The sequence below is a fragment of the Podarcis gaigeae genome (assembly GCF_964106915.1).
Source record: "Podarcis gaigeae genome assembly, chromosome: 5".
Lineage (NCBI taxonomy): Eukaryota > Metazoa > Chordata > Lepidosauria > Squamata > Lacertidae > Podarcis > Podarcis gaigeae.
In genome coordinates, this window is record NC_139681.1 from 2,931,472 (window position 1) to 2,953,228 (window position 21,757).

General features: G+C 39.5%; 1 protein-coding gene and 2 long non-coding RNA genes across 5 annotated transcripts in view; 2 read left to right on the top strand and 1 right to left on the bottom strand.

The window, feature by feature from the left end:
• ATXN10 (ataxin 10) overlaps window positions 1–21,757 on the bottom strand; it is a 78,034-nt gene that overhangs the window by 29,622 nt on the left and 26,655 nt on the right. For all 3 annotated transcript variants that reach the window (XR_014564201.1, XR_014564202.1, XM_083738822.1), the window contains exons 4-7: window positions 21,168–21,264; window positions 19,309–19,473; window positions 11,753–11,833; window positions 1,721–1,867 (exon numbers count right to left, since the gene is read on the bottom strand). Coding sequence is in view for 1 of the 3 variants with exons in the window: in XM_083738822.1 (XP_083594948.1) it covers window positions 1,721–1,867; window positions 11,753–11,833; window positions 19,309–19,473; window positions 21,168–21,264 (490 nt within the window). In the remaining 2 variants the exon portion in view is untranslated. The remainder of the gene's footprint in view (window positions 1–1,720; window positions 1,868–11,752; window positions 11,834–19,308; window positions 19,474–21,167; window positions 21,265–21,757) is intronic.
• Window positions 1,874–10,474, top strand: LOC310844668. The gene is made up of 3 exons (XR_014564228.1): window positions 1,874–3,077; window positions 9,174–9,836; window positions 10,216–10,474. It is a non-coding gene; the product is annotated as an uncharacterized lncRNA (long non-coding RNA).
• Window positions 13,663–18,074, top strand: LOC310844662. Its single transcript, XR_014564221.1, has 2 exons — window positions 13,663–17,744; window positions 18,006–18,074. It is a non-coding gene; the product is annotated as an uncharacterized lncRNA (long non-coding RNA).

Genomic DNA, 21,757 nt, shown 5'->3' on the forward strand with positions numbered 1-21,757 from the left:
TAAGCTTTACTTGCAAACACAGTTCCTTGTCCCAATGTAGTATAAATGCACGTTTATTCAAAACAAAAAAACCGCCTGTTTTGTACAGACTGCAGAATTCAGTTTTTCTTGGCAATGAAATTTTATTACCCTTGTGCAGAATTTTTTACAACCTTCTTTGGTACAGTGGCACCTCGGGTTATATATGCTTCAGGTTACAGACGCTTCAGGTTACAGACCCTGCTAAGCCAGAAATACTACCTCGGGTTAAGAACTTTGCTTCAGGTTGAGAACAGAAATCGTGCTCCGGTGGCGCAGCGGCAGCAGGAGGCCCAATTAGCTAAAGTGGTGCTTCAGGTTAAGAACAGTTTCAGGTTAAGAACAGACTTCCAGAACGAATTAAGTTCCTAACCTGAGGTACCACTGTACTGATATTTTTCTAACTCAAAAGCCTTGTAACATAGTCAAATGCAAACCTCCATAAAAATGAGCATATTGGACTACAAATATCCAATCAACCTCAGAATCACAAATACATAATCAAGAACAGAAATACTGCTGCAAGGGTGATACTCTAAAAACTAAAAACAAACTTGAAATAAAGAAATATAGAAAGTCTTTAGCTACATTATTTTCAATATAAGATTGTTCTGCAACAGAATTAAATAGTTTGTGGCAAAGTAATTATATTTACATTAAAGTTCAATAAATATTCATTTGAAATAATGTGTAGTATTTGTGATTAGATAGAAAGAGAAATTATTGTCATTTGCATATTATTTATTCAACCTGAGAGCTGTTGCTTGGAATTGTCTAACTGCAGCTGGATTGATCTGTACCAACTGTGGTAATTGCAAATCATCATATGCAGAAAACAGATTATATAAAATTTAAGACTAGAAAGCGATAATTATGGGCTACAGCGGCAGAGCCGTGTGTTATATCATGGCTTTCCTGAATAAGACAGGAATTACCCTTGCAACTGAAAATCCAGTCTATAAGATAGAGAAATGTTAATGTTTGGATAAAGATCATAATAAATCCAGGATTTTCTAAACTGCATGAACAAACCAGTTAACAGAAACAGATCAATCTGTTCCTGGATTATATCCATTTGAGAAGATGGTATAATTGTATATTTTCCTCCTTTCCAAATATCTATAAAGAACTAGATTTCAGAAAGAGATATGGTTCCCAGCCTTCTCCTTGACATTTTGTTCAACTCAGAAGGCTATTTTCCTTCCCACAGGGAAGAATTCAAACAAAGGAATCCCCCATTTGTAGTCTAAGAGAGTACAAGTAATTTTCAATGTGATCTAGCCACAAGTATTAGGACGAACTGTATCAGCTAATATATCAACTGTGTGGCAATACTACAAGTTATTACTAGGACATGCATATCCAAACATCTCTGATATTTCATGCACCTGATACTACAGACTCAATCACCATGATCTCATAAATTGGCTCATGCGCTGTTTGCCCACCCACAGAACATCCCTATTTGTTTCAAGACAGCAGAAAAATCCATGGGTGCAGATGATTAACATTTTTTTAAAAAATGTCTGCTTTCCTGTCAATAATGTCTTACAGGACATGTACAGAGTAACTGTCTGTAGTGAGCTGAACTGGTAAATGCAAATGTGAGCCACAGAGCTAAATGCACTTCACAGAGCTTTAACTTCACATCAGATCACGTTTCATCAGGTTTACAACATCAGATAAAAATATACTTACCTCATCATCATCATCATTTGCTGCAAGAGCCAATATGAGCACGGCTTGACATTTCTCCTTGAAACAACTTACAAGAAATTTGGCTGTTTCTGCACTGATAACTGTATTGTTCTCACCAATTTCTGACTGTATCAATTCTAAAAACGAAGCCCTAGAATAAAAATGCAAGCCTTGCTTATTTACATTGAAGTATACCGAATGGAGGGCACAGTCAATATATTTAAATTACACCACAGTTGCTAGGCCACCACAGATCTCCTGATGCCTCATGGAGTTTCTGACCAAAGAAATTCCAATCCACACCTTAAGTATGATTTTTACTTACCTAGTTATAAAAATGTTTATATACCACTACTCATTTTTTTAAAAAAATCAGAGTGGTTTACAACAATTAAACTGAAGTAAGAGGTAATATTCACTCAGTTTATCCTTCAGTCTATACCAGATGTGTGGTATATTTCTTTTATTAAATTCAGGAAATGACCCATTTTTTGTTTTTCTTTCTTGTTTAAGACTACAACTCCCATAATCCTTGACCCCTGGAGATGCTGGCTGGGGCAGATGAAAGTTGTGTTCCAAAACAGGGCACCAGGCTGGAGTCTGCTGCTCCAGTAGAATGAGCTGACAATTTTTGTCAGTACTGAACAAGTAATATGCTGGCCACTAGCAAAAGATTAACTACCAGGTTTCTTTGGTACATTCATTATACAATTTAGAACCATTATTAGTATGTCAGTTTGCAAACTGATCCTTATAACTTGAACCCAATCATTTTGAACTGTGGGACATCTTCATAACGTATAAGTCTGCATCCACCATTCCACATTTCAAGCATCCAAACATATCCATTCCATATATTCATTCTTTGATTTTTCACATATTAACTAGAGTATCTTAAATTAGGTCTCTTTCAATGATGTACTGGCAGAAAAATGCTTTTTGGCTCCTATATTTTCGGCCCCACCTCTCTGAAGAAGTTCCAAAATCTTTTCCCCAAACGATAACCCTCATTTTTTCCAAATTTAAAAGGCAGTACAGTTTGATAAGATACATGAATATACTCCTTTAACTTCACAAGGAGTCAACTGCCTGGGTTACAGTATTCCCAATTCTTGTGTTACAAAATGTTAACAACCCCCACCCCAATTTAAGTTGGCCAATTATTGTTCAATTAATAAGATGTTCCCTTGAGACAAATCCTGATTCCCAAACTATATCCCAAGTCTTAAAACTTACTAGCCTGTAAAATGAAATTCTCTGCTATTTCTTATATGAGGGGCTTTTAGAGGTTGGACAGATTACTTGGTCCCTTCTTTGCCAGCCCCTCTTGGCAGTAAAAAGCAGACTAGGCGGCGCGAACGGTAATGGCTGCCCTCTTCTAACTAGGAGAGGGAAGCTCCGCTGAAAACGGGTCATCCGCTACGGCGAAGCGGAGACCCACATCGGAAAACCGCAGGCGGCACAAGCCTGTGGTCTTGGGACCCGGTGGGCACCAGGAACTGCCCCCAAAACGTTGAGGGAACCCCGTAAGGGGCTCCGGATCGCGGAGGGGGTAGCGGCGCTGAGGGTCGTTCCGCAATCAACGGAGCGAAGCCGCGTAGCTGTTGCCGGTGAGCGCTGACCTTTCTTCCTGGAAATTCTGTTTCGGAAATGCAACAACCCGTGAGTAATAAGGACTTTTAAAAAATCTAAAGATTTTAAAGTTACTGAATTTGGCTGAAAGCGGAGTGACGAAAAAAAAAGGAAGTCCGTCTTCCGCTGCTATTGAACTTCAAAGCAAAGAGCAGGAGGAGTGGAGGCAGAGAGTGAACTTTTAACCTAATGGATCTGAGCACCCACTGAACTTCTCTTGAAATAGAATAAGGACTGTAAGCATTGGATTTTATGTTTTTGACTTGGACTGTGATATCCTCTTCTATTGGAATTACAATTTAAGTAAGAAACCCAGGTGCTGGAACTGCCTGAGTAACTGTAGCAGTCAGTCTGCAGATCTGGATATTTTGAATATAAATTTGGAAACAATCTGAGGGGGTTTGGATTTGCTACTTTGAGGCACCATTTGGAACACCAGCAAGCACTGTTTGAGACATTGTGTTCTTTTAATACCAACTCTGCTAAAACTTATTATTTGAAGGTTCCTGGACATTAATTCTGATTTTATGAATTTTACTGGAATTGATCTCTTCCCGAAAGACATTTTAAGCTCCCCCTAGAGGTTCTGGAATTTACAGCAGTGGCATTGTTCTACTTTCTCTTTCCCGGCCTCCTGTCTGACTGTCACCATCTGGGCCGTCTCTTTCTCATGGGAATAATTCAGCTTGACCTTGACTTTTAGATAACTTTGGAATGAGTGGTGCAAGGAAAAAGGAGCCTAAAGAAAAGGAACATAGAGTAAGAACTAGACAAACAACTTTAGCCTCAGCCTTACAGTCACGTAGATCGTCTGTGCCTATTTTGCTTTCTGAGGAAGAAGCTGTTTCTCTGCCACGGGCAGGGGAAGGAGAAACTGAGGAACTACAATTGGAAGATATGGCCTCAGGAACAACTGTTTCTATTTTAGAGAAAAATCTTTGGACAAGAGAGTGGAATCTTTGGATAAAAAAGCCGATGAGCAAACATTCAAAATCGACCAAAACACAGAATGTTTAAATAGACTAACTGGACAAGTGGCACAGAATGCACAAGCAATTGGAGAATTGAAGGAGGCTACAGGTGAAAATCGTAAACTGGCTGAGGATACCAGCCAAAGAATTGGAAAGTTAGAGAAAGAGGTGAGACCACTCAGTAAACAAGTAGGTGAACACCAGACCTACCTTTCTATGATTGAATTGCGGAACAGGGAGACTAACTTAAGGATAAGGTCGGTACCAGAAGTGGAAGAAGACAACTTAGCTGAGTTTCTGACCAAAATATTTTCCGAGTCCTGGAACTTAGAGGAAAAAGACTTTAAAATTGTATCAGCTTTCAGGCTTGGAAGACTTATAAAGAAAGACAAACCCAGAGACTGTTTGATAACATTGAGATCAAAGGAGGAAAGGGACAAGATTTTGGGTCTGCACTACGGAAAGTCACTGGACATCTTGGACAAAAAAATTGAAATTTACAAGGACATTCCTAAACAACTTTTGGATCTTAGATCTGAGTACTTGGAACTAGCAAGATTGTTGAGGAGCAACTCAATCATCTTCAGGTGGGACTTTCCTCAAGGATTATCCTTTACTTTTAGAGGGAAGAAGATTAAAATTAGAACATTGGAAGATAGAGACAAATTTCTGAACGCGTACGGAGAGGACCTTCAAAAAGGACTCGAATTACCCTCAGGGCCTGGAGCACCAGAGGCACCCGCACCCTTGGATTCTGAAGACCCAGTGAGTAAGGTACCACCCCCAGAAAAATAACCAGATTTATTCAGGATGTCTCTGCAACTTTTGAGCTGGAATATAAATGGCTGTAACATTCCGGAAAAAAGGAGGAAAATTTTTCATATATTAAAAAAGGAACAATTGGACATTATTTGCTTACTAGAAACACATGTGACTAGGCTCCATAGAAAAGTGTTAATAAACAAAAGACTTGGTCAGGAATTTATATCTTCAGATACAGTAAAGAAGAGAGGCGTGGTGATATATGCAAAAGAGAGCCTGTCACCTAAATTTTTATTCAAAGATGAACATGGAAGAACTTTGCAAATCGAAATACAACATCAAGGAGAGAAGATTTTGTTATTAGGAATTTACGCACCAAACGAAGGGAAATCCGAATTTTATAAGAAGTTGCACGAGACTATGCTGGAATATCTGGACTATGACAACATCATTATGATGGGAGATATGAATGGGGTCGTATCAACTAATATGGATAAGTCACAAAGTCAAAATGTCACGAAAGATGGCAGACTACCAAAGACCTTTTTTGAAATGACAGACAATATGGACTGGATTGACATCTGGAGAACGAAGAACCCCTTGGGAAAAGAAGGAACATTCTTTTCTGAAGCCCAGCTGACTTGGACAAGAATCGACCAAATTTGGATAACTAGAGGTCTGGCACCTAAGGTCAGGAAAGTGGAAATCTGCCCAAAGACCTGCTCCGACCATAATGCACTGAAAATGGACATGACATTATTACCAACCGGTTCCTTTAGATGGAAGATGAATGACAATTTGTTTAGAGATCAGGAGACCATTAAGAAGGCCCAAAAAGTTTTGAAGGACTACTTTGAGATAAACATGAACACTATGGTGGAAAAAAGAATTATCTGGGACGCAAGCAAAGCCGTGATGAGGGGGTTTTTGATACAACAGAATGCTGTAAAGAAAAGAATACAAAATGAGAGGAAAGATAAGATCTTGGAGAAAATTAAAGAGTTAGAGAAGAAGTTAAGATCAAACCCGAAGTCACAGCCGATTCTGAGAGAAATTAAACTCCATCAGGCACAATATTCTAAACTGATGAACCAGGAAATAGAGTGGAAGATTAAATTAATGAAACAAAAAACTTTTGAATCGGCAAACAAATGTGGGAAACTGCTGGCCTGGCAGTTGAAGAAGAGACAAAAGTTAAATATAGTCACAAACCTGGAAATTGAAGGAAGAAACATTCAGAACCCCGTGGAGATTAGAAAGTGTTTTCAGAAATATTTCAAAAAATTATACTTTCAAGGGCCGCAGGATGAGGTTGAGATTAAACATTTTTTGGGGAAAAATGGACTTAAAAAACTGTCACAAGAAAATAGATCACTCCTGAACAGCAAAATAACACGACAAGAGATCGAACAAGCCATTCAGAACATGAAATTGGGCAAATCTCCAGGGCCAGACGGCCTGACCTCCAAGTATTATAAGACACTAAGAGACTATTTGATACAACCATTGATGGAGGTCAGTAATGAAATTATGGAGGGAAAGAAGGCGCCGGAATCGTGGAAGGAAGCTTTTATCACATTGATACCAAAATTAGAAACTGAAAAGACACAACTCAAGAACTATCGTCCCATCTCCCTTTTAAATGTGGATTACAAAATATTTGCTGATGTTTTGGCAAGTAGACTTAAAAGAGTTTTAAATGAAGTAATTCATAAAGATCAGGCAGGCTTTCTCCCAGGTAGACACATGTTTGCTAACACAAGGAACATTATTGATATTTTAGAACTTTTGCAAACAGACATAAATACAAAAGCAGTGTTAATTTTTATAGACGCGGAGAAGGCCTTTGATAATATCTCTTGGAAATTTATGAAGGGAAATTTAAAAGAAATGGGAGTGGGACGGGGTTTTGAGAATGGGATTGATGCAATATACTCAGAACAGAAGGCAAAATTGATAGTTAACAATGTGGTTACAGAAGAGTTTAAAATTGAAAAAGGTACACGACAAGGCTGCCCGATTTCCCCTCTGTTATTTATTTCGGTTCTGGAGGTGCTCCTGAATATGATCAGAGGGGACCGATTGGTGCAAGGGATTCAGGTCGGAGCGAAACAATATAAACTTAAAGCTTTTGCAGATGACCTAGTTTTGACTCTGCAGGAGCCAGAATCTAGTACAAAAAGAGTATTACAACTGATTCAAGACTTTGGTCGGGTGGCGGGATTTAAACTAAATAAACAGAAAACTAAGGTGTTGGGGAAAAACTTGACAGATACAGAGTCAGAACGGTTTCAGAGAGAAACAGAACTAACTGTGGTTAAAAAAGTAAAGTACCTAGGGGTAAATATAACAGCAAAAAATCTGAGTCTATTTAAGGATAACTATGAAAAATGTTGGTCTGAAATTAAAAGAGACTTGGACAGTTGGACAAAATTGAAGCTTTCTTTGTTAGGCCGAATTGCTGCTATTAAGATGAATGTATTGCCAAAGATGTTGTTTTTGTTTCAAACATTGCAAATTGTGGACAAGACGGAGTGCTTCCGGAAGTGGCAGAGAGATATTTCTAAATTTGTCTGGCAGGGCAAAAAGCCCAGAATTAAGTTTAAGATATTAACTGATGCGAAAGAAAGAGGGGGCTTTGCCCTGCAAGAGTTGAAGCTGTACTATGAAGCCGCAGCTTTCTGCTGGCTAAAAGACTGGCTACTTCTCGAAGACACTGATGTATTGGATCTGGAAGGTTTTAACAATGCTTTTGGTTGGCATGCATACTTATGGTATGACAAAGTTAAGATCAATAAGGCCTTTAAGAACCATATTGTCAGGAAAGCAGTATTTAATGTCTGGACAAAATACAAAGACTTATTGGAAAATAAAACTCCGAGGTGGCTTTCCCCTCTGGAAGCTAAGGCCCGAAAAAGACCCAATATGGAGGCCAAATGGCCAAAATATTGGGAAATATTAGAAAAAGATGGAGACAATTGGAAATTGCAGTTTGGAGAAAATGAAGGATAAAGTGCGAGACTGGTTACATTACGCTCAGATTAAAGAAGTTTTTAAAAATGACAAAAAGTTAGGGTTCCAGGTGGAGAAATCAAAGTTGGAAACAGAATTGTTAGAACCAAAGACTAAGGTACTATCAAGAATGTATAACTTGCTGTTAAAATGGAACACACAAGACGAAATGGTTAAATCTGCTATGATAAAGTGGGCACAGGATATTGGGCATAACATTATGTTTGAGGACTGGGAAAGGTTGTGGACCACTGGGCTGAACTTCACTGCATGTAATGCGTTGAAGGAAAATGTAATGAAAATGATATACAGATGGTACATGACCCCAGTTAAACTTGCCAAAATATACCATTTGTCTGATAATAAATGTTGGAAATGTAAAGGAAATGAAGGAACATTCTTTCACCTCTGGTGGACTTGCCCTAAAGTGAAGGCCTTCTGGGAAATGATATATAATGAGTTGAAAAAGGTATTTAAGTATACCTTCACTAAGAAACCAGAGGCCTTCCTTCTGGGTATTGTCGGCCAGAAGGTGCTAAAGAAGGACCGAACATTTTTTATGTATGCAACAACGGCAGCAAGGATACTCATCGCTAAGAATTGGAAAACACAAGATCTACCCACACTGGAAGAGTGGCAGATGCAGCTGATGGACTATATGCAATTGGCGGAGATGACTGGCAGAATCCGAGACCTGGGAGAAGAAAGGATTGAAGAAGATTGGAAGAAATTTAAGATTTATTTACAAAAATATTGTAATTTGGTTGAATGTTAAGAAGGATGCTTGATCATAAATAATTGACCACCACTAAACTAGACTGGAACTTGATGATAAATGAGATTAAGGAAAACATAAACCTTTCGGAGAATTGCTAGACTATACTTAAATGAGTGGATATAAGATTGTAAACAAGATGATAATTTGCTTGAAAAAAAACTTTTTAACGATGTAAGTGGGAGCAGGAGACGTGAGGAAGCCCAAACAAGTTATGAAATTTTGTTATGATATAAGTAATGTTGTTTATTATCTATGTATTTCTTTTATAAAAAAAACTTTAATAAATATTTATTAAAAAAAAGAAAATGTCAAGCTAGAAACGCAGGAGGAGGCCACTCCACTGCCCCTTCTACTGCCTTCTGGCTGCTAGGGCTGCAGCCAGAAGTGGCAGGCTCTGTGTGAGGGAGCCCCCTGGCAACTTTTTATATTGTTATTTGTTTGTTTGTTTCATAAAATGTATACACTGCTTGATTTCTTTTGCCTGCTATTGCTGACAGTTCTACTGCTGGCACCAACAGTGAAAAGTGATAACTGACAGCTTTGCTTGTTCCTTATGAAGCTGATGTAAAGTCTAAGGCCCAGGAAGAAACTGTCAAGGTAACAAGCAAGTCAGAGGGTTGGGCATGGAAAGGGCAAGTACTGTGTTTGCCAACCATTTATTCATGTATTTTCTTAAAGTACAACTTGTTCCCCTGTAACAAGGGGAAAGGCAATGGGCGGCAGGAGCTTAATCTAAAACCCTGTAAAAAGTATAGCTCAGGAGTGGCATCCTAGGGGTGAGAAGTCTGTTGAACCTTTTTTTCCTGCTCTAACTCTAGCAGGGCAGCCTTGGGGGGCTGCAGCAAACCGCAGCTACAACCGTAGTTCAGTTTCAAATTTAGGGTATGAAACTGACATCTTAAAACTAAAGGGTAACTTATACGTTTAAAAACCTCAGTGGAAGCTTACCACAGGTTCGACTTAAGGTTAAAGGTAAAGGTAAAGGTACCCCTGCCCGTACGGGCCAGTCTTGACAGACTCTGGGGTTGTGCGCCCATCTCACTTAAGAGGCCAGGGGCCAGCGCTGTCCGGAGACACTTCCGGGTCATGTGGCCAGCGTGACATCGCTGCTCTGGCGAGCCAGAGCCGCACACGGAAACGCCGTTTACCTTCCCGCTAGTAAGCGGTCCCTATTTATCTACTTGCACCCGGAGGTGCTTTCGAACTGCTAGGTTGGCGGGCGCTGGGACCGAGCAGCGGGAGCGCACCCCGCCGCAGGGATTCGAACCGCCGACCTTTCGATCGGCAAGTCCTAGGCGCTGAGGCTTTAACCCACAGTGCCACCTGCGTCCTCATCGACTTAAGGTTAAGTGCAGCATATAAACTAAATGGTAAGGGCAGGCCTCAAGCCAAGTTAAAAGCTCAGCTTTTGCTTCAGATTCAAAATCAGTAAAAACTAGTTGAGTAAAAAACATACTCACTTAAGACTGTAATCCTAACTATGTCTAATCAATGGGGCTAACTCCCATGTAAGTGGGGTGAGGAATGCAGAGTAATTCATCATACGTTCTCCGCTCCCCAGAGAAAAATCCCATCCACAGGGTGCTAATCTAACCTAAACCGCCTTTCATAGAATCATAGAGTTGGAAGAGGGCCATCGAGTCCAACCCCCTGCCAAGCAGGAAACACCATCAGAGCACTCCTGACATATGGTTGTCAAGCCTCTGCTTAAAGACCTCCAAAGAAGGAGACTCCACCACACTCCTTGGCAGCAAATTCCACTGTCGAACAGCTCTTACTGTCAGGAAGTTCTTCCTAATGTTTAGGTGGAATCTTCTTTCTTGTCGTTTGGATCCATTGCTCCGTGTCCGCTTCTCTGGAGCAGCAGAAAACAACCTTTCTCCCTCCTCTATGTGACATCCTTTTATATATTTGAACATGGCTATCATATCACCCCTTAACCTCCTCTTCTCCAGGCTAAACATGCCCAGCTCCCTTAGCCGTTCCTCATAAGGCATCGTTTCCAGGCCTTTGACCATTTTGGTTGCCCTCCTCTGGACACGTTCCAGTTTGTCAGTGTCCTTCTTGAACTGTGGTGCCCAGAACTGGACACAGTACTCCAGGTGAGGTCTGACCAGAGCAGAAGACAGTGGCACTATTACTTCCCTTGATCTAGATGCTATACTCCTACGGATGCAGCCCAGAATTGCATTGGCTTTCAGGTTTCTGTTCACTAAATAGTGGTGCAGCCAGTTGCTGGCCCACATCTCCTTATATTTTTTTTAATGAGGCCTGCCTGATTGTGTTAAAAATATATAAAGTGAGGTCAGAATCTACAATATACATAATGTGCAACTTCTACCCGACCCATCTCCTTTTTGAAGAGTAGCACACTTGCTCTTTTCCATACACAGAATTTATGTGCATGTTTGTGCTGACTGAGATATAAAAGAACACGGCACGAATGCATTGTCGCATTCATTCTGCACTTCCTTTGCAAGGTAGTGAAGCATATCTAAAGTTATTTGGTGCAAATCTGTTTTTTTTTCCAATAGCTATTAAATGGCTGTATAAGTTGAGCCATAAAATACAACAGGGTGCGGTGCACTTATGAAATCAAGGCATAAGCATGAAATCTTGTCTTCATTTTCTCTTTCTGTGTGTGCATTTCTTACAGAGTAAGGGCGCCAACCTGGATTCTGCAACCCCTATCTAAATCCCTGCCAGTTGTGGCTAAATTGTAATGTTAACCAACCAATTTAAAACCATTACTGACATAGAAACATGTATTTAGAGATTCTGTGCCAACTATGAAACCACACTTTTTTTTTTCAAATCATGTGAACAGGATACTCTATATGGAATGCTAAATGCTGAAACCCACATTGGTTTTTGGGGTTACCTTTCTTGATTGCTCAGTTTGGCATACATGGCTTTGACCAACTCGGGGCACTTCAGCAAATGGATGGTAACAATCAAGAACCTGAAAGAGGAGGAAAAACAATAGGACAAACTGTTGTTGGCTGTAGGAAAACTGCAAAAGTTAGCTACTTTGCACTGTGCAAAGTTACCGGTAGTTCACACTGGCATTTTATAATAATTGGTCACTAATCAAGTTACATTTCTATCAGTACCTGCTAAACTATATAAGAAGTAAACAACAACAACAAATTTAACTATTTTTTCCTTTGCAACCATGGACATGTGCAGTGCCGGATTTACGTATAAGCTAAACAAGCTGTAGCTTAGGACCCCACTGTCTTGGGGCCCCCAAAAAAATTTAAAGGGGGGTGGGGAAACTAGATGTACATTTCCAAAATATAAGATAAGTTCAACAATTACTTTGATTAAAGACATATTTTGTTATGTGCAAATGGCTTTAGATACCTATTAGGTTCATAAATTACCATATAGCATATATTCAACACAAAAAACCAGTGAAAATTTGTTGTTGACAAAGGACAGCTGGACATATAAAGGGCCCCATTACCTTCAGTTGCTTAGGGCCTCATCAAACCTAAATCCAGCCCTGGACATGTGTCGTTAGATATTCTAGCCTATAAATATATTTGCTAATTGCTACTGCAATCCCTAACCTCCTAAATTCATGAAGGACCACGTGTGCAGCCTGGGAGTCATTTTAGACTCCTAGCTGTCCATGGGTTGCCAAAGCTTTGGTTCTGTCTGAACCAAAACACCATGAATTCCACCAAATGGTGCAATCCTCAGACCCCTCAAATACTTAGTGGTAGCTTTGCAAAATATAACAAATGCCCCCCCCCCCACTTTCTGTCCTGGCTGGCAACGCTTCAGAAGTTGGTCCATTGCACCTCTGTTGCTTGACCCCAGTTTAAGAAGATTAAATAGTAAATGGTATTTAAAAAAAAAATGAATTGGATATTGTTCAGGCAGACTTAAACGTAATATAAAGTAAATGGGAGACACAAGAATACAATCATTTGTAAATGTCCAGAAGACAATAGGTTAAACATGCTAAATAGATAACTCAATTATGATACTGAATTTCATATGCACACAAATAGTTGGATTAAATTCCCTGTCCCACGCAAGCCAGGACATCTTTGATAACAGAAGTAGGCAAATTCCTCTGTAGATTTTCCTAAACTACAAAAATGGAGATTCCCAATCTAATGTTCTTTCCACATGCACCCTTTGTCCAATGGATCATGCACTGCTGCGTAACAAACATTTGAAACCTTCAGGATTCAATCTTGGACAAAGATGGAAAAAACAATCATAATTTTTTTTAGCTGTTGACTGTGAATTTCAGGTGACCAGGTAACCAACTAGGCACTTGGTTTTTGAGACAGTTAGAACACTAAGGGTGCAATCCTATATATATTTACATGAGCATGAGCTCCATTCAAGTCATGTGCTATGATTTCGCTATAAACAGGAGAAGGGAAGATTTACCAGATTATAGGATTATTTCATCTCAAACCAAAATAGTTGCATTTCCTTAAGAAGCAAAATTACACCTTTTACAAGTAATAAATCTGACTGATTAAGGAAGGGGGTTGGAAAACAAACAGAATCACAACCAAGTTACACATTAAATGCAAAATGGGGGTACCACCAAAAATGTCATCATCCATAACGCTTGCCCTATGCAATGACACCATTGCATTCTTTCTTCTCTCCACCAGCCTATGATAAGGAATGAGACATGAAAACTCTCAGAATGACTTCACAACATGGCGTAAGGGCTCCTAAATATTACAGATAAAGAAGGCAAATTCACCAAAGGAATATGCCTTTTCAGCAGCATCCTCATGTTGACACTCCATCCACTTGTAGCCCCACCCACAAAGGCATTGTGTTTATATTATGCAATGTGGCCCAGCTTCGATGCTGAGAAGAGGACCATTAGATGTGCTTTGCCCAGCTTCAGCACAAAAATCATTTCCACATGGTGTTTGTGATTATATTAGTCACAATTCCCATTCAAAAGTCAAATATAGTCATGGCTTTGAGAGAAAACTATTAAAAGAGTTCTTGTAGAATACCAGCATTGCTTCTACAGATGTCAAGTATCTGTTGCAACGCTACAATTAAAGAACATTTTTTCCAGTGAGAAATAGCTATCAAACCCTCACTTGCACTTGGAACTTGTAACATGAGGAAACTCCAACTTTCCAGGAATTAAAAACAAATTTGGTCTTTTGGAGAGCACACAATTTTGTAGGGGGGGAAATAAAACTATCCCTAAGTTAGAAAGGAAGGATTTTCAACCCGTAAGAGGGCAGAAAAATATTTTTACATACAGCTAGAAAATACTTTACACATCATAGCATAGTGATTATACAATTCCATGACTCCCTTTTCAAACTCTTCCTCGCAGCTTCTGGTCTCAACTACTGGCTTTCCATTCATGATTAGCTCCACAAGCTTAAAGTACCTACGAAGTGGGGAAGGATAATGCTATTTTCTGGTCTTTAAACTTGTAGAAGAGAGCTACAGAATCAGCTATAGTCATACCTCGAGTTGAATGTGCTTCAGGTTGAGCGCTTTCAGGTTGCACTCCGCGGCAACCCGGAAGTAACAGAGCGCGTTACTTCCAGGTTTTGCCGCTCGAGCATGCGCAGACGCTCAAAATGAAGTCAGGCGCATGCATGGAAGCGGCGAAATGCGCCCCGTGCACATGTAGATGTGCTGTCGCATCTTACGTTCCGTTTGGGATGCGAACGGGGCTCCAGAACGGATCCTGTTCACATCCCGAGGTACCACTGTATTCATATATGCTTATTCCAGTTAAGAACAAATACGAAGAAGGGCACAGTTTAGTTTCTTCTCCCCCGTTATCCTCTCCTCCACCACAACTGCGGTATATCAACAGATAAAAATGGTTCCTCCCCAAAGAATTCTGCTTTCTTCTGGACTTCTTATGTCTAGTTATAAACACACTTGGAATAAAGTTCTTCTTTCCTCACCTCAAAGGGGGTATTTCGAAACTGGAAAAGATGTAGAAAAAGTAAACCAAAATGATCAAGGAAAGGTTACAGTGTTGGGGGCTTACCGGTTGAGAGAGAAGGTGAGTAAGAAGAGACATGATAGAAATTATGCATGGTGTGGAGAAACTAGACCGAGAAAACTTTTCTCCCACTCTTATAATACTAGAATTTGGGGACATTCGATGAAACAGAATGTTGGAAGAGTCAAAATGGGGAAAAGGAAGCACTTTTTCACACACTGTACTATGGAATTTGCCGTCACAAAATGTAGGGGTGGCCACCAACCAGGATGGCTTTAAAAGGGGTCAGACAGATTCATGGAGGTTTGGGCTGTCAGTGGTTACCACTACGGTGGTTGTGTGTTACTTCCCATATCAGAGGTGAGACGCCTCTGAATACCATTGCTGGGAATCACAGCTAGCTACGAGGGCTGTGCACTAGGAGCTCCCTTGCCAGAGCCAGTCTGCCTCTGAAGACCACAAGGGAGGGCACACGCATGTCCTGCGTAGAGGCAGAGCGCTGGCATCTGCTTGGCCCTGTGAGACCAGGATGCTGGGCTAGGTGGGCCACTGGGCTTGATCCAGCAGGCTCTCCTTGGGTGCTCGGGAGGGAATGCTTGTTCTAAAATTATCTAAAGACAAATAATTTTTCTTCAAATCAGTAATTTTAATATGACAAATGTAGCTGACTGAAGCTCATTGACGAACCGTTCCTTAATGGAGTCTGTAATTGAATATCCATAGTTTTTCTAAATTAGCTTTTCTAACATATACTGGATAAATTATAATGCATCTTTGAAGCACTTTTCCCTATCCCAGATGTACAGTATGTGTTTGCAGGTTCAATGTTTAAAATAGATAACATATGGTGTCCAATGTTGTTTCTTTTCCCTTTTACAGGCGGTAGCTTTCAAAAGACGCAAGGCTCTTCTCTGCTGTTGATTAGAGCAAACCAAAATAGAAAAAAATTATCTGACTTCTTGAAGACTTTTAAATTTTCCAGTGCCTAAGGCATGACTTTTCATCTGCTTGCGTGTAAAGAAGTGTTTTTTTATACATAAAAGGGGGAGGGGGAGGGAAGGAAGAAATGCAACTCAGAGAAGCAGTCGGATCAGTTTACACTGCAGTTCATGACATTCCCATCTTATTTCTGCTATCTCCTCTCCCTCTACCCAAGAAAACATATGAGTAGATAACCACAGTAATGATTACAGGACTGGGATAATAAACAGGGTAGAAGACGACGGATTATATATATATATAAAACACACACAGACTATATATCTATGATTTGGCACAGTATGTATTGCACAGAACTCACACTCTCAGTCAGCAATGCAAAACATCCACACAAGATCCTTGCTCTATTTTGTATTATTATTATGGCCTATGCTAATCATTACAATATAAGGATTAGAGAAGCTGCCTTATAATTAATCACCCATCGGTGTATTTAGCACAAAACTATCCCCTTTACTATCTAGCGGCTATCCAAGATTTCAGCTAGATGTTTTCTCCACCCCTGATACCTGAGGTCCTTTTAACTGGATATATTGTGAATTGCTTCAGGAACATTTATATATGGAAAACCTTTTGTCTCTCTGAACAATCTACTTGCAAGTAAGCTACCCCAGGTTGCACATAATACAAGGTGCAGCCAAGTGGACAGCATCCTATTTGCTCACATCCCTAAGCCCACGTTTCTGTCACAGTGAGTTGCCAAGTATGACTCTTAAAGATCAGCTGAGTCCCAAGACCCCTTGGCCTCCTACCTCCTACCTTCGAAGGAGACCAAGTTAAACTGCTTTGTGCTTTAAAAAGGAACCTGTATAACCTACCTCAGTACAATTCTGCACCTGACGAAATCCAGGTTACCATATCTAGTGAGGCCAAAATGCTCAGTTTAAGCAGTGTATATTTCTGGTAGATGGGAAGAGGGCTCAACTTGTTTTAGATGAAAAACAACAACTGAAGAAAGCTAGACACACACACACACACACACACACACACACACACCCCTTCAACATTAATAAAATGTCCCATTCCCCCCCCCCCCTTTTAAGGCCACTACTGTGCTAGAAAAAATAATTCCCTCACTTAAAACAATAGCATATACTATTTCTGTATATAGAGCATACCAGTCATCAGTCAGCCTCTATGTAAGAAAACAAAAATGAGTATACTGGTGGGGGGGTTGGGGGGACAACTAAATATGCTAATAAATTTGAAACTAAGGCAACCACCACAGTATATCAAAGTAAAGATGGTATCTTGCCTTTCACATTTAAATATATAAAACCATGGCTAACTCTTTGAGAAGAATCTCAGAGACAGAAGACTTTTTAATAATCAAAATATCTGTTTCTGAGCACAACTCAAAGTCTTGGTGCTGTCCTTGAAAGCCCTAAATGGCCTCGGCCCTGCATACCTGAAAGAGCGTCTCCACCCCCCACCCCCAATCGTCCAGCCCGGACACTGAGGTGCAGCATCGAGGGCCTTCTGGTGGTTCCCTCCCTATGAGAAGCCAAGTTACAGGGAACCAAGCAGAGGGCCTTCTCGGTAGTGGCACCCGCCCTCCTATCAGATGTCAAGGAAATAAACAACAACCTGACTTTTAGAAGACATCTGAAGGCAGCCAGTGTTAGAAACTGGGGTAGAAAAGCTAGGAGCCAAGTGGCTTCTGGGACCTGGGTTGTGGGCGCCAAAAGAGAATGGCTAGTTGCCACAGGAGGGTTCAGCAACACTTTTTATTTATCATTTTGATAAACATGAACTAATATGCAATTCACATAAGTGACACGATTGTGAATATCATTTTTATCAGAAATTATTAATACATGTTTAATGTTGTGTTTACAATAAAAATATTGGTACCATACTTCAGTTTTCAAACACTCTTTATTATTAAACTCCTTACCATATGGTCTATCCTTAACATACACTACTGTTACAGATAGGTAGCCGTGTTGGTCTGCCATAGTCAAAACAAAAAAAATTCCTTCCAGTAGCACCTTAAAGACCAACTAAGTCAGTTCTTGGTATGAGCTTTCGTGTGCATGCACACTTCTTCAGATACACTGAAAACTTGGGAAACTTCTGTTTCAGTGTATCTGAAGAAGTGTGCATGCACACGAAAGCTCATACCAAGAACTGACTTAGTTGGTCTTTAAGGTGCTACTGGAAGGAATTTTTTTTGTATACACTACTGTACAAGGCTTCAATGCACCTACATTTCAGTAGTCATTGAGTGTCAACCTGACACAAAAAATGGCACCCAGACTTTTTGAGGTGCTCGCAAATGGAGAATCTTTAGGTACAAAATGTGCCTGGTGCCCTGTACAGGGAGGTTTTTAATGTTTGATGTTTTATTGTGTTTTTGATATTCTGTTGGGAGCCACCCAGAGTAGCCAGTCAGAGGGGTGGCATATAAATTAATATATATATATTATTATTCCTTGTAAAATGCATTATTTACAAAATTATTCCAAAGCTTTTTTCTCACAGCAAAATCTAGCTATCACAACCAGTACCAAACTCCACTTGTGTCAAGTTGCTGAAAATCTACCTCTGTTATTCTTCCCAACAAGACAAGCTCTGGAATAGGATAACTCCAGTGTCCTCGGGAATCTTACTGATTCTGTAATGGCTTCTTCAGATACAGAGTAAAATAAACTTTCCATTTTAAATATTGCTTTTCCCCTCATCTCCTCCCAGAAACATCTCCATCACTCAGCTGGGATCAATGTCCATTAGGTCCTCCTCTCCCTGAAATGGATTTATTATAGCAGTTTACTAACTGGACATACAACAAAATTCATCAAAAGGAATGATGTTGATGAATCTCCTGTTCAGGGTCCTAACACCGTAAGCGGCAAGGAGCTCAAGGCGGGCACAGCACTCGCCTCACTTTCCACTTTATTGTTCCTGACAGACAGAAAGCAGTCTGGATACTCATTCCTCATTGTGTCGTTCAAGGAGGCACAAATAAGTGTGAATTCAAATGAGAATTGTTTTTCACTTCATGTATTAGTTCAAAAAGTGTGAATAAGAGAGTTTCAAATTTCTCACCATCTCTATCTGCAAGTGGCATTTTATTTTAGAGTCCAAAGAGCCCTGCAGACATGCAAAAAAAGCCCAACAACTTGCACATCCAAAAGGGTTTATCACATTCTCCTTCCTCCTACAACTTCTAGCAAGAGATGAAGAGTGTGAAATTATTGTAATTATGGCCCAGCTTGTTAGAAACACGTGACTTCTACCAGAGACTATGGAACACCATTGGGCATTCAGTTCTTTCAATCCCAGCCTTACTTTGGGCCAATATAAAGTTTACATATTGTTAAGTTCTCTTAGAATTAAAATCAATATTAAGTTATTACAATGTATTTACTAAAATAAGTTAAAAGCAAGCTGCACATCTCATCTGAGAAAAGACAACTATCAAAGACTTAAGGTAATGTATTGGGAAAAAGGAGAGGTATACAGACGTCCATTCTGATTCCGGGTACTTCCTGGATGCCTGCAGAACAGCAAGGGCAACGTTCAAGTTGCTTTCTTCCTGTAGTTCTCTTGTCCTCTCAGGGTTAAGACAAGTGAAAAGAACCATGCAGCAATAGGAAACCACTTTCTCATCTTGATGTTTCAAGCAATTCCTCAAAAACAAAACGAAAAAACAGGAATATTTATTGTTCTGGATTGTTTAGGCTACGTACCAACAGCCAATATGTAATGCACCCAACTCTTCAAATGGTGCAAATGGTGATGGGTATTTACTGAATCTAAGAATGTTGGAAGGGACTTTGGGGGCTATTTTATTCTAAAATAATCCCAATTAATCCCTCAATGTGTAATGCAATCAATCAATCAATCAATCAATCAATAAAATACCATCCGAAGATCACAGGGTGGTTCACAACATAAAAATACAAAATAAGAACACAAAATACTTAATAAAACAAAAACAAAGAAAACAAACCAATAACCCCACTCCCACAAATATATTTAAAAAGCCATAGAATGTAAATCAACCAAAGCCCTGTTTATAGAGAAGTGTTTTCACTCACACATCCATCCATCCAAAAGTTTACCTGAAACTAGAAAGGTCAGGATGGGTTCCTGTCTGGTTATGCTAATCTAAGAATTGCTACTGAAGCAAGCAAGCACTGAAGCTGTATTATTATGTCATCCTTTTAACACCAATTGCTTTGACACTTTTTGGAAACAGAGAGGGAATTCATACAAAGTTAAGCGCTTATGTTTATATGAATGGAATGGTAACTAGAAATGTTTAAATTGTGATGCTGTGTACAGTGTTTTTTACTTCAGTGTTTGCTACCTTGCCCTCACAGTTTTGGGAAGCAGGTTAGAGTTGTGGCCAAGTAATTTTTAAATGGAGATTTTTCTATTTAAATCCCCCAAACTCTGTCAAACTTTGTTCAAAAACTTTGTTGCCTCATGACAATGTTGCAATGGGCAATTTAAAAAGTAGTTTGCAAATTCTAAACAGTGTAATACAAAGTCATTAGTTTTTCATTGAGAAAGGGGTTTAAGGTTTCAAATACTACTATACATTTCTGGAACAATTTATTTGAATTTAGCATTTCCTCTTAGAGGTGACGTTAGAAGAAAAAGTGGGGTTGCAACATTTATTTAATTTAAGTTACTCCAACCAATTAATTAACTAAAAGTAGCCCCCAAATTAATATCAGGCAGCATTTTTTTTAAAAATGTAACTATTTTAATACTATAACTGACAAAAAAATGAGTTGGCCAGTGCAATATTAATATAACCATTTATTCTTCTCTCACATGCAAAAGGAAATGTGTTATCTAAAATGCTGCCATCAGGAATTTGTAAATCATCTACAAGCAAGTAAAGTTATTTATATACTGAGTTATTCATATGCGATTAATACCCAAATTTATGCAGCTTTAATCAACAATTAATCAACTGACCAGGTTTTCTTGAAATTCATAGCAGTCCTATTAAAACCTAGCTGTAAAGAATTTCAAGATCCTGTTCTAAATTCATAACTGAATTTTTGTATGTAAACTGTGATATTTTGGTCAAGATAAACTTGTATTTAGCCAAGCATTAATGAATTAAAACCCATTGTACCTACCTGCATACGATTTGGCACAAAACGTTAAGGATATTAAGCCTACTGGTGATCTTGCGGTCTATGGCGAAAACCAACCCAATCTATTTAGAACAAGAGTTTTTTTCCAGTTAACCTGATTCCTGTGATTAGCATACACAAATAAAGTACTACTCTCTCATTCTCCAAAAATGAGAGCTTATAATATATAATATTTCATTTGTTGATGGGCGGGACAAGATGCTTACAAGAAAAGCGAAGGGAAAGCAAGAGTCCAAATCCTGTGCTGAGAAGCTTTGTTTCCAGCTGCAATGTTTCCAAGAAACTGGAGGCTACAACGAAAAGCTGAAGGGGAAAAGAGAGAATCATTTAATTGCCCGGTCAAAGTGCCTTACAACATATCAAAGCTATCCAAAGAAAGCCACAATAATCTAGCCCACCAGCACATTAGTGTTGCAAAGCTATGCACATGTGGTTGGAACTAATTGCAATTTAAATCTAGGAGACTTACTCTGAGGAAACATGTATAGGATTAACATGTTCACAATCTACAAGCTTACTACATATTCACAAATTACTAGATCTACACCATGGGTAGGCAACCTAAGGCCCGGGGGCTAGATCCGGCCCAATTGCTTTCTAAATCCAGCTCGTGGGTGGTCCAGGAATCCGCGTGTTTTTACTTGAGTAGAAGGTGTCCTTTTATTTAAAATGCATCTTTGGGTTATTTGTGGGGCATAGGAATTTGTTTAATTTTTTCCCCAAAAAATACAGTCTGGCCCCACAAGGTCTGAGGGACAGTGGACTGGGCCCCTGCTAAAAAAGTTTGCTGACCCCT